Here is a 12,947-nt window from a genome sequence, read left to right on the forward strand (position 1 = left end):
TCATTTAATGATTCCAGGAGAGGGTTTGGGGTTTTTAATTTAAAACCCCAAACAAAACAAAACAAAACAAGCATTCATCCTTGAAACCGGCGCGTTTAGGAAAATGTGTTTTTCCTGGTTTTATTTTATGCAGTGAATTCATTTGCTGCAGACGGCGTGCAGCAGAAGAGCAGCGACAAATCCCCGAGCCGATTCTTGACACTTTATGCTAATCTGCTCTATTATTTGCTTCCATTTGCCCTTGATGGAGACAGCCACGGGCTTGCTGGAGCAGAGTTTTTGGATTAATGCCTGACAAGTACACAACACACACACACACACACACACACACACACACACAAACATGTATAATATTTGTCATCCAAACGAGAACAGGTTCTGTAAACAACACGACGACATATTTGAAGCATCCAGCTATTATCCATGGCATCTATTTCAATAACACACAACGCTGAGGAGTTGAAGCTTCCGGTGGAAGCCATGGCGGCGGCGGCGAGCGTTACACTCAACCTGGACTAAAACAGTGACAAACTGAAAAGCCGGATCATAGCTCCAGGATATACACCATTTACTGTGACCTCGACCTTTGACCTTTAGCTACCCAAACATGTTCAAGTTATCCTCGAGTCCCACTGAAGGTTCGATGTGAATTTTGAATGATTCCCTCCTGTAGTTCCAGAGATACCAGGTGAACAAGCCGAGGAGACATGAGAGGGCACTGACCTTTGACCTTTGACCACCAACATTTTTTTTCCAGCTGTGCATCCTTGAGTTCACACGGGCATTGGTGGCAAATCTGAAGGGAATCCTTCGAGGCAAACCTGAAATAGTGTGTTCACGTGTGGCGACGCTGACCTTTGACCTCGACAATTTAGTCAGGTCACAAATTTAGAGAAACTTTGTCACGGCACTCCAGTCTTAGGACACCAACAAGAATAAGACGGATGTTACACATGTGTGAGGCAACCCTGGAACTCAGACCACCAAGGTGGACGCTGACGGCAGACGGGTGACACCAGCCTGGGGGGTCAAAGTGTCATCGTCAGAGGATGAAAAGAGGGTCAGTTCCAACTGTCTCCTTTAACTTTGCTCCAATCCTCACTCAGCCTCTTCATCTGCACAGACCCAGAGGTTCCAGAGGTGTAAATCTGATAATCCAGCTGTCAGATTCAGACACAAACCCTGAGCTGCTTTAAGGAACGCAGACTGAAACGTCACCCAGCAGGCCGGGACTGGCGCTGAACAATGAGCCATCAAAGGCGACGTCCCAAACACCGGGGATCCTGGGAGTCGTGGCGCTAAAAATAACGCGCGTCATTAACAGAGCCGAAAAAAAGCCGCTGGAGGAGGCTTTGACTTCGCTGCCGACGCCATTAGAACCGTCTCTGGTTTACTGAGCCGGGGCTAATTAGCGCTCGTCCATTTGCATTCGTTACTTTTCTTTTTCCCTCTGACCAGCCTGAAAAAAAAAAAGCGCTTGATGAGCAACCACATGATGTCATCGTTTTTCTAGGGAGCCCTCTAGTGGCCGCGGAGAAAACAACTGAGGCCTTGAGATACAATTGTTCCCTCAACGTAGCTGTGAACACTTGACAATAAGGAAAGAGCCGGCCTCGCGCGCGTAGCTCGGCGCTCATCGCTGCTGACAGCAGGCGAAACCCTCCAGAAGTGTCTTTCCACCACCTGCTATAATCCACGTCTTCTTAATCCAGCAGTAAACTCTGTAATCCACATGTGGTTATTTGTGCCAGCAGGCACTTTGAAATGAAATGAGGGCAGAAGTTATCGTTTGCAGTGCTGCTGTGACAAAGTCACAGTAGAATGTAGAAGTACTTGTACTGCTTGGAGTAGAGGTCCTTTATTTATAGAATTCTGCTGATCAGCTGATCACTTTTCACCAGGTTGATTACCTGGGTTTTCTCTTGCGCTGCACCTGTGAATCGTTTGCTGCCGTTGTGTCGCGACTCGGATTTCACACTGCAACTTCCCTTCCAGGGTTCCTGGAACTTTTTTTTTTTTAAACACATAAAAGTGTTGCCGTGTTTTTCGTTTCAACGTTCAGCCCGTAGCTCTGGCCTCTTATCGATCGATCTCCAGGAGAAATGTCACGGCGGCGGCGGCGGCGGCGGCGGCGCAGCAGGTCAGCCTCTGGACAAATCTCATTAAATCTGTTACGTCGCTGTTCTGCTGCCACTCATCAAAATAAAATGTCGGGAGGAAGCCGGCACCTTTGCTCCGAGTGTGGAAGGATTTCAAGTGAGGTGGAACGTTGAGCACCCAAGTGGATTACAGAGTGCACCGAATACTTCGGAGTAAAAATACAGACTTTACTAACTGTACTGTAGTAATGGTAATCTGAGAGGCTGTGGTTGGTGACCTCCCCCCGACTACACTAGTGGAGATTCGGCCTCTATGTGCAGCCGTCACGGCGACCTTGACCTTTGAATCGCTTCAGTTCATCGAGTCTCAGTGGACTGAGATATCACGTCATACCTGTATGAGGTGACCTTAGCCTTTGACCTTTGACCATAAAGGAGTTCAACTCGTAGACCTTTGCACATCCGGGCCAAATGGAATTGGATGGGAGGGACGCCGTGGCGTTAACCACAGATGTAGAAAATGTGTGTGTGATTTCAAAAGCGGTTTCCTCGGGAACCTCGGACGTCGCCACTCCAGTGAATCCGTGAGAGTCGCTGAAAATGAAACGGTGGCAGTAAAAATGATGTGACTCATCACCGGTGACACCGCTTGTCCCGACGTCCTGTAATTAATACGCAGGTCGCATCACACGCTGTAAGAGTAAAATGACCTCGCCTGCCCCCCGCAGCTGAACACCGCACACACCGGGGGCTGCGAGCTATCAGTCAGCACATGAAGGAGCTGTCAGAGCCCCACTAAGACTGGATCTCTCATTCGGGAGCCAAACTTCTCCATTAGTGCCAAATGAAAGAGGCCATCTGCTCCATGCTGCTTTCTATCAAACGTGATTGAACTCTCTCATCATCCTCCGTTCTCGATTCAGGCTCAAACCACCGCCGAGAAAACCCGACAAGCGGATCTTTAGACCTTTACAGCGTCGGTTTGAGCGCCTCAGCCTCGCCTGGTCTTCAGCGCTGGCGGGTTCTGTTCTCCGTCCTGATCACTTCCTGTCTCCACTTACATATAAAGTAGATAAAAGTAAGCTAGTATGTCAGGATTGGGTTTTTATGCCTGCGACCAGCGTGGCTCGTCAACAGCGTGAGGTTTTCCGTCTCATTCTCAGTCACGTGATCACCCAGGAATGCCTTGAAGAGAATACATCACATTTGGCACAAATGTCCACTGCAAACCCAGGATTAGTTTCTTACTCCCTCACCATACTTCCAGTATCAGGCAGGAGTAAAGGTGATGCTGACTGATGTATAAATCAACAAAAAAAATTATTTAGCATTTTTAAATTGTTTCCTTCCCAATTTTCATAAGACGCAACCTCGTGACGTCCATCTGAACAGAGCGGCGGATATCGCCTGAGCACACCGGCGCACCCGTCAACATGCTGGGAGTTTCTGCCTGAGGAGAGCGGATTCAGAAGGGGTCTGCGTGGGAGGGTGCAGGGTGTGAAATACTTTTTGACAAAATGGAGCTCAGTCTGACAGATAGAAGCGCCTCCTCAGTGCCGTCTGCGATTAAAAATAGAAATCAGAGCGGTGTTCCTCACAGATTTTTATCACGCTGGTTATTGGGATTCTTCTGCCAGCAGTGTGAGGTTTACGTTGAGGAAATTACTGCCAAACGAAGAGAGAAAGAAGACTCATCACTCAGATCTATCTCAGCAGGGATCTCCCTCCCGGCTCGGACAAACCGTCGATGCTCAAAGCCTCACGGAGACAAAAGCTGCCCGAGAGCTTCTACCACACAGCCGAGGCTTCCTCGCACCCGCAAAGACAACAAACGAGTCGTCCATCTGTGCCTTCCACAACAACCTGACATTTCAACCTTTCTTACAATCAATGCTTAGATTACGTTCATGGCAAAGACAGATTCCATCTGCTGTAAACTACAGTAAGATGTCAAAGAAGCACACTAATTGCCTCCCAACTTCCTCCCTAACAGGCCTGTCTCAGTAGACGGGAACGAGTCCTCATTCCCACGCAAGGATACTTGGTGTAAAACTTTGTATAATTAACAGAGTACACCCTGATGTCTGTCGATCGACTGGAACGCTTCATAAGTAGCTCCAGAGACAGCAAAAGCCTTTTATTCAGCTAACTTGTAGCCCGTTAGCTTGTTTTAGCTAGCTCACTGACCATGGTCTATTGGAATTTTAAATTAGCTTGGTTCACACATCAGTGATCCGGTTACTGAATTAACGGATTAATGGACCTTGAAAGAAAGACAGTTTGCATTGTAAAACATTAAATTTCTTCATTTCAAAGTTGATGAATTTTCAGTTGAATGCCTGAAAAAAGGTCTTTGGTTCACACAGTCCTTAAGATAATTTAACGTATTTGTTTTACAGCACAACATTTTTTTGTGTAATAAATGGCCGTTGCTGACAAGTAGCTAACCATGACTACAGAGACGTTTAAACAGCGTCTTGCCGTTAGCTACGCGAGCCATTACGTTAGCTTTGTACCGCAAGAAGTTTCTCCCTCAAAATGCAGCGTTTGATCTGATCATTATCTGACGTGTTCCAAATTTCAATATAAAAGCCCCGTTAGCTTACGGTTGAGGGAGCCCCTAGCCACGCTCACTTACATAAACATGTGCCTGTGGAACTTTAGAGTTCCGTTATCACCCTCGAAATGGCGTTTCACATGAAACAACGCTGCCGTGTAACCGTACATCATCCCAGCATTCCGTAACGGACAGGAAACGTATGAACTCTACAGCATCCACGTTCTGGATGAAATCTGTTGATTCGTTGTAGTTCTTGGAGGGGCAACGATCTGTTCCTAAATTCCATCTTTATGTACTTTAATATGAGAGGCCCAGTCTTGGGAGGGCTGGCACGTTGTCTGGTAGCTCCCCAATGAGTGGACGGCGATGGGGGCAGATAAAACTTACACAATCCTCTGCATAATTCCAGTCAGAAACCTACAAGACAAATTAAATATTAGCATCCGGTCAAGTTTCCCAGCTGGAAAACCAAACCAATCATCACCGGGTGACGTGACAGACAGGAGATTTCACAGCATGAAAAGTTTGTACTGCATCCTCTGGAGCCTCGATGTCGCTGCGTGCAATGGACGCGCCTGGAGTGCTGTTAGCATTCAGCCTGGGTTAAGAGTGGAGAGGTGTGCAGGCAACATAACGACTGAGGGGAAGGTATTCATCACGCCGCTGGAGCCAGAGAGAGCGTCTGTGTTTAAAATGCTCCAGAGACAGTGATTAGCATGCAGCGCTGTTAGCAGGAGTCACAGAAGAGGTCTTGTCTGGATTTAAGTGTGCTTAGGCAGGAGGAGTTCTTCGGCGGTGGTCTTTAAAAATGCATGTTTCAAACAGAAATACTTCTGGAGATTCAGTCTGCTTTGCTGATCGACTAATGGATATCAGTACTGTGCTATGGTTCACGCATCAATGAAGTAGCTACACCATGGAGGTCATGATTTCAGTGGCATTTGGTTCCAAGCAAGATTACTCTAAACAACGTGGCTGATTTCTCTAAACTCGATGGAGGAGTGCCAGGCGGAGGATGAACCCATGAAAGCCAGAGACAGATTAGTCAAAGCGCCACCTGGTGGCAACAGGAAATGACATGCTGTTTTATTTTTTGGACTTTGTCCTCTCCCAGTTAGGGGGCCTGATCCACCTCAAGCTGGGTATTCTACATATTCATCAGGTCTGCTTGTGCTTCCTTCTTCTGTTGCTTACGGAGGCCAGCAAACGGCGTCCTGGTGCATCGATTTCAACGCTAAACGTTCATCGAATGGTTTGGGGGCAGTGCTGGGGACACTGTTCACTCATGCTGATACCAAACAGGAACTTCCACTCAAAATTACTGGACAGGGGACCAAAGCGAACCCAACGCTGATTAATTTCAAGTCTCTTCACCTTTTGCTCTGTTAATTTGGTGACTGGCATATTTCTGTTTGCAGACGGTGAATTGATTGACATTAATTAGGAGATTTGTTGTCATATTTGCAACAAACTCCGTAGCCACGTCCTTGAACATCTTGTTTAATTATCAGATTACAGGCAGACTGCCTCATCCCAACTTGATTCAGTCACATCACACAGTTAAACACGAGAAAAATAAGTGTATTAATGTTAAAAACAGATATCATCAGAAAATGTTCACGTTATGCTGCATTTTGAGGGCAGATTCTGGTTTATTTTTCGGGTGGAAGCAGACATCAGCTCAGCCTGCGCTGTTAATTCCCGAGCAGCCAGAGACGGAGCAGATATTAGCTGGGTCTTATCAGCCGGAGCCACAAAGGGCTGAGGGTGAAGTGGAGCAGAGTGCTGCGGGGCTAATGGTGGCCCCTGCCGACGGAGCCTGACACTGGGCCCCGGGTGCTGCTGTGACGGCCTCTCTGTGGAGGAGCTGCTGCCTCCGATTTATGTACCATGTAAATTTAGCTTTCACAGGGACGTGTTGCTCCTCTGACGGACGGTATGGATATAAAGTCTGAACCCTCCAAATGCTGTCATTGTAACAAAGCCTCAGTCAGTCAGAGATGAGTGTTGCAGACTCACAGCCTGGGTCTGGTTCTGATGAGGTCTCCTCGTCTCTGCGTGGGCTGTGCCGGGCCTCTGCAGAGAATGGAGTCTAGACGACTTGTGAAAAGGTGCCTTGAGATCACTTCTGCTGTGAATGGGTGCTTTTGAATTATAGGAATAGAACTGAATCCATAATGAGAATGTTTTCTTCTTTGTGAAGTATTGTGGCTCGTATAAATAAAGATGACTTGGGCCCTGACCTCATCTCTCAAGTGGAAGTTGAGCTATTAAAAAAAGGGCTGATCAACTGAATAAATGGAAAAATCTCCGACTGGCTGGCTCGCGCAGGAACGGTAGACGTCAGTTTTCTCCACATATTTTTTTGTTTCTACAATTAATCTGTTGTGAAAAGGACGTTTTTCCTCACCCAGATCGAAGGACGGAGGTTGCTGCAGCTCGAGTGGAGTCAAACGCCCTGCAAGACAAAAACCTAACAAAACAGGAAACCCGAGAAGCCTGCCACCATCAGCCAACACCTTTGTGTTGGGTTCATCAGCCTGTATGCTGACGACACGCTGCTGTACGCTTGCGGAGCGACTCGTAGATTTAAACCTGCAGGTCAGATTATCCTCCTCCCTTGAAAAAAAGTAAAAGAATAAATGATGCAGAATACAGAGGACACACAAACACTGCCATCTACTGACAGAACACATGGAGCCTGCTGCTGGGTTAACAGCAAAACTAACGTCTGCAACCTTGTAAGAGCAACTTCTTATCCAATAAGAGACATCACATGAATGAAACAAATGTAGGATTTAGATTCAGAAACGCTGCCAAACAGGATGAAGCAGGTTGCCGGGCAGAGTAAACAGGTCTGAACACATTTCGACATTGATTTTGAGGCTTTTCTAATTACTTACAAGGCACTAAATAGTCGGATTCCTCAGCGTTTCAGATCTTTTATCCTTCCTATGAGCCGACTCACAGCTTGAGATCAGCGGGGGCTTTTTATCTGTTCCAGACGCTCGGCTGAAACCTAACGGGGACGCAGCTTTTGAATTAAGAGGCCCGCGGCTCTGGAGCTCCCAGCCTGAGGAAATAAAGCTGACTGGCCTACTTTACATTTAAGCTGAAACGTGCTTTAATTACACCGCCTTCCCTGATGTCATCTGACAGTTGTTTTTATTCTCTTCTACGGGTTTTATTAATTTGACGTTGCTCGTTTGGTACTTTTATGCATTTGTTTATATGACTTCTATGGGTTGGGGATTAGGGCTATGGAGCACTTTGTAACTCTTAATTATTCATAATAAAAAAAGAAAATGAAATAAAACAAAAACTAATACACAACAAAACGGCTCTTAAGGGGTATTTGTTACAGAGTAGACATCCAAAAGTAGGCAGTGAATGCTTATATTATCCCCCCATTACTAAAGCTGTTAACCAAACATAAAATAAATCTCACTGTACTTACCAGTAAGTACAAGCACAAAAGAGAAAACACATAAAAATATCTTCATGTCCGTTTCTCTACAGACTTCGGAATGTAGGCAGGAAGTGAACTGTTAGGGTTATGAGTTGGGTGAACTCTGGTCATGACCCTCTGACCCTGGCAGAGGCTTCACCTTCATGCTGAGAAATCAAAAACAAAATAAGGATGATTTCCTTTATAAAAATGTCTCATTAGAGGCTTTTATTCCAGTTTGACAGCCCACAGCAGTTACCTGACAGGTGAACCCTCCCCAGTTCGCAGCGGTTTAATATACAACGATCACAAAAATAGCGACTGCTCCCTCGTAGCACTCCAGCCGTACAGACTTCTATTTATTATTTATACAATACGTTATCAGTAGAACCACTCATCCATTCACCCCCCTTGACATGCATACACTTAAACACTGTACAAACGTGGTGATGGGGACATGTTGAAAGCCTGAACATTTAATATCTATTAGTCAAGCAAAGACAGATGAGTTCTGGAGCTGTTCCATCTTGACGCTGAAGGGTTAAGAGAAGGTGTCACTCAGATAAACCGTCATTGGGGACGAGTGCGATCCTGGTCCAGTATTGCAGGAAAGGAGAGAGTGAGAGGGGAGGAGAGCGGAATGTTAAAAAGGAAGAGAAAATGGAAGACCGCGTGACCAGCAGAGAAAGAGTCAAACATGTTTGTGAACAGCATGGAGCTTCTAAACGTCCTCCCTCTCCTCCTCTTAGTGTCTTCAAGGAACACGCCGACTCTTTGGGGAACCACGCTCACGGTCCATCCAATCCAGAGCCAGGCAGGAAGATGGAGACTCTCCTCTCTGCTGCACTAAGGAGCTGATGGCTTGTTAGCTTAGCACGATGCATGGCAGTGGACGGGAAGTATTAGCATAGCTCAGTGAAAAGTCGTCACGTCTTAAACTACGGCTGGGTTTGTTATATTAATGCAGGCAAAGAGCATTTTGGAGAAAACTGAATCTGAAGATGATGACGGGACTAACGCGTCCCAGTGGCTCGCGTTCATTTTGCTAAGCTAACTAGCATTCAGCTGGTCTCTGTCTTCTTGTCCGGTTCTGGGGACAATGATCACATTACCTAAAAAGGTCAGCGAGTTCTTCTCAGCTAAGCAGGGGCGTGAGGGAGTACAGCAGTTGGGTTTCTCTCCAGTGTGGTTCATCCAGGACTGATACACAAGACGGTGCGTACAGGGCGCAGCCAGCGTCATTAGCATCCCCCATCAGCAGCTACCGAGGCTCCCGCAGCTCCTTCAGTCTGTTCAGTAGTCGAGGCTTTTGTTTTAGTTTCAGGAATCCAGTGTCGGGACAGGAAGACGGCGCTCTTGCAGTACAGTGGCACGAATGCAGCTGCAGGACAGGATGAGATACTGAAAAGTGCAAAGTCTAGAACTTTTTGGTCGCTAGTTAGTTACATCTATGATTGGTTCATGAGACATTAGCGAGGCATTGGTCCAGAGGAGATAGGAGACACTGGTGTCCACAGGTTGGTTTAGATGAAGAGAAGCTGCCCTGGGCCAAGCGAGACCGAGCTGGGCTGGGCTGGGCCAGGCCGGGCTGTTTTTGGCAGGGCCATGCTGGGTCAGGAAGAACTCTGCGTTGGTAGAGAAAACAAAAAGGGCTCTTTGTCCCGCGTCTCTGTCTACCTGCCGAAAATGTTCTCGTACTCCAAGAGTATAAGCTCCACTATCTGGTTCTGGTAGACCATGTGGACCGCAATGTTCCAGGTCTCCGTCTCAGGCCGCAGCAGGGTGGGGCCGAACACGATGGCCACGCTCTGGTTGGTCATACGGTTTTCCTCCCCGTGGTCGATCACCCTGGAGGGTTCAAGGCAGGGTTACAAAAACAGAGGAGCCACAAAGATGAAACTATTCTATTTAGACATTTTATGTGGGAAACCATCAAACGGACTGTAAAGAAGCTCCACTCACCTCCGGAGGTGTTTGAAGAGAGCCTGCATGGTGTCGTGGTTGGGCTCGGGCAGCTGTCTCACCAGCTCTTTGATAGACTGAACTCGCTGCTTGTAGTCTGGATTCTCTGCAGAACATAGAGCAACCAAGAATTTGGCCGAGAGCAGGGCGCAGCCACAACGCTGATGCTTGGGGGACTTGCAGAGCATTCACTATTTACTTTTCCTAATCCACATAAAACTAATTGGCAAGTGGTTTTCTGAGCGAAATGTTAAAACCTCGAGGGTCCGTGCCGGCCTTTCCGAGCAGTCGAGTGCGGAATAAAAATTCTGATTTTATTGCAATTTATATTCTCCAAGTAAGGGCGGTTTCAGGTGAAAATCCTGGTTTAGTTGGGAAACATGAGAGGATAAAAGACCCTGTTGCTCTAAGCCTCTGCATGCTTAGTGATGCAAAGCTGAACAACTCAGGTAAATGCATGGTGATGTCACGTGTGTGATAAGCCGCAGCAGTACGTACTGATGGAGCTGACAAAGTCGTGGAAGTACGCGTAGGTGAAGAGAGGCTCTGGCAGCTCTCTGAAGTACATCTTTAAAGCTCCCGTGGTCACGTGGATGTCCTCCCACTTCCCATCTGCCAGGTTCACCTTCTCATCTGGACACACAGAACCTTCAGTCAGAGTCTGAAGCCTTCTGACAACCATGTAAACGATCACCGGAACCCTGCTACTAGAATAACTCAGAGGACAGCTACGTACCGTGATTGACAGCAAAGCGTAATTTCTGTATGACAGCCAGGTTTCCGCTAACTCTGTACAGCCCGTCCACACACAGACCTGCAAGGGATCGTGGGAAGGGAACATGACACATGAGCGCAAGAACATGTGTCTAAAAAAAGATTTCTGAAAAAGAAATGAAGTATTTCTTCAACCCGAGTCAGGTAAAGCGTCAGACATCAGAACCCACCATTGTTCTCCACGTGGTCGATGCACATTCTGACGAAGCTGGGCACCGTGCTGCTCTCCCTGTGACACAGACTGGACAGACTGCAGCCAAACACTTGATCTGAAGATACACAAACACAACAGTCAGCACACAGTCTGCTGCTTCAGCTTGGTCATGAGCACACCATCAACACTTGATCCTCCACTCTGAAGCCGTCTGCGCTCAATAACGTCCAGAAATCTGAAACCAATACAACCTGCACTGGAAATACAATCAGGCCCTCCGTGAGTGCCACTCCACTTCACTGTCATGCTAACGACTGAATGTTGCCGCCGGCGACATCTCTCGCACCTTTGATGTATCCCTTGTCTCTGACGGCCTGCAGCGTCGGACGGCGGGTGAGGAACTTCTTCAGCTTGTGTCTGGTCTTCTTGTTGTCCGAGGCGTCCAGGCTGGATGAAGGCTTCATGCCTGTGGAGGAGAGATTTTTCTCTGCTTATTTGTTAAAGTTTGTTCCAATTTTCACCAGTTACTGTATTTCCACATGCATGCGCACACACACACACACACACACACACACACACACACACACACACACACACACACACACACGCGTACGTGTGTTTAGACTGCACTGCTGTGTGTTAAATACTACACAGACCTCTGCCTTTCTTGGAGTCCCTGTGTTCTTTCTCTTTGTCGTGTTTCTCTGCGCCGGGTGACTCAGGCATGTCCTCTTCAATGGCCTCATCGGACTCCCACGCCTGTGTGACAGACACACACACAGACACACACACAGACACACACACAGACACACACACACGAGAAATAAGATACTAGTGGTTGTAAAAAGCCCTGCCGACACCTTTGGACTCTCTAAAGGCAAAGCAATTACACCGGTGATGCGTGGGTCAAGGTTTTTCTAATCCCTGCACCCACCTGACCCGTTATGAATGAGGGCCAATTTGCACTGCCTGACCCACAAACCACCGACTCCATCCCCGTATGGCCATGGCCTCCATATCAAAGAGTAGAGTTACTTTACATTGCATGTTTTAAAGGGGACAAATGCTCAGGTATTGCAAGACTTCCTTCAGTATGGAGCCGAGTGAGAGGTGAACTGAGGAGTGTTGAGGATGCAGGCGAAGTGGGATCTACCCGTCTTATCATGCACGTGAGTGAATGATCTAAACTAAATCTATGAATATCATTTGAGTCGATCCAGGTTTTAAAACCTTACTTTCTAAACTTGCAGTGTCACTTCTGAGCCAACCCTCACAAACAAGTCATTTTTTTCTAGAGCTGAATCCCCCTGACACACCAGGTAATACGGGGAGAAGTACTGCCAAATTGATAACAGCAATAATCACTCGACAAACAAATTAGATCTCAATTTTTATAGTTTTTCATTCTTTTTTGTTTCACTTCTGACTCAATTTGACTTCTTCTGAGTGCTTTAATGCTGTTAGCAGGAGTGGCTAGAAACCACATCACGGTTTCAGCCTCAGAAGGTCTTCTAATATTCATGAAACGTCACAGACTTGGAGAGAATATTTTATTTACCGTTTTTCCTGCAGTGACTAAAATAATCAGCTCCACGCTGTGTTAATTAGACAGGCTGAGTTCCAGGACATGTGTCCTCAAACAGGTAATCTGATTAAAAGGAGACTACGCCCACTGTCTAAAGGTAAGTCAGTCTTTTCCCCCATCTCATCATAAACGTGTTGCATGTTTTCTGATGCGTCAGTGATACGAGGGTCCTCACATGGTTGCTGATGGTGTCCCGCAGGGCTCGGTACCACTCGTTCACGACGCCGTCATTTTCAGACTGGATCAGGAGCTCCGTGCCCTGACGGGTCTTCAGCTGCAACCGCAGACACAAATCAACCCACAAAAAACAACAACAAACAAAAAAAATATTCATGAAATATTCGGAACTATTTTTTCCTATTTCC

General features: G+C 47.0%; 1 protein-coding gene across 9 annotated transcripts in view; it reads right to left on the reverse strand.

Moving 5' to 3' along the window:
• Nucleotides 1–8,295: 8,295 nt before the first annotated feature.
• LOC147262119 (rho GTPase-activating protein 12-like) overlaps nt 8,296–12,947 on the reverse strand; it is a 50,282-nt gene continuing 45,630 nt past the window's right edge. For 7 of the 9 annotated variants that reach the window (XM_086204525.1, XM_086204520.1, XM_086204521.1 and 4 more), the window contains 9 exons: nt 12,758–12,856; nt 11,654–11,756; nt 11,344–11,463; nt 11,014–11,112; nt 10,806–10,883; nt 10,568–10,702; nt 10,070–10,175; nt 9,785–9,955; nt 8,297–9,488 (listed from right to left, as the gene is read on the reverse strand). In XM_086204525.1, coding sequence (XP_086060651.1) covers nt 9,428–9,488; nt 9,785–9,955; nt 10,070–10,175; nt 10,568–10,702; nt 10,806–10,883; nt 11,014–11,112; nt 11,344–11,463; nt 11,654–11,756; nt 12,758–12,856 — 972 coding nt within the window. In that variant the 3' untranslated portion in view covers nt 8,297–9,427. Of the gene's footprint in view, nt 9,956–10,069; nt 10,176–10,567; nt 10,703–10,805; nt 10,884–11,013; nt 11,113–11,343; nt 11,464–11,653; nt 11,757–12,757; nt 12,857–12,947 lie in introns of all 9 variants that reach the window. The other 2 variants (XM_086204528.1, XM_086204524.1) reach the window with 2 other exon arrangements.

This window comes from Aulostomus chinensis, chromosome 5, assembly GCF_037954235.1.
Source record: "Aulostomus chinensis isolate RoL2024-O1b breed Wild chromosome 5, RoL_Achi_v1.0, whole genome shotgun sequence".
NCBI classification, from domain to species: Eukaryota; Metazoa; Chordata; class Actinopteri; order Syngnathiformes; family Aulostomidae; genus Aulostomus; species Aulostomus chinensis.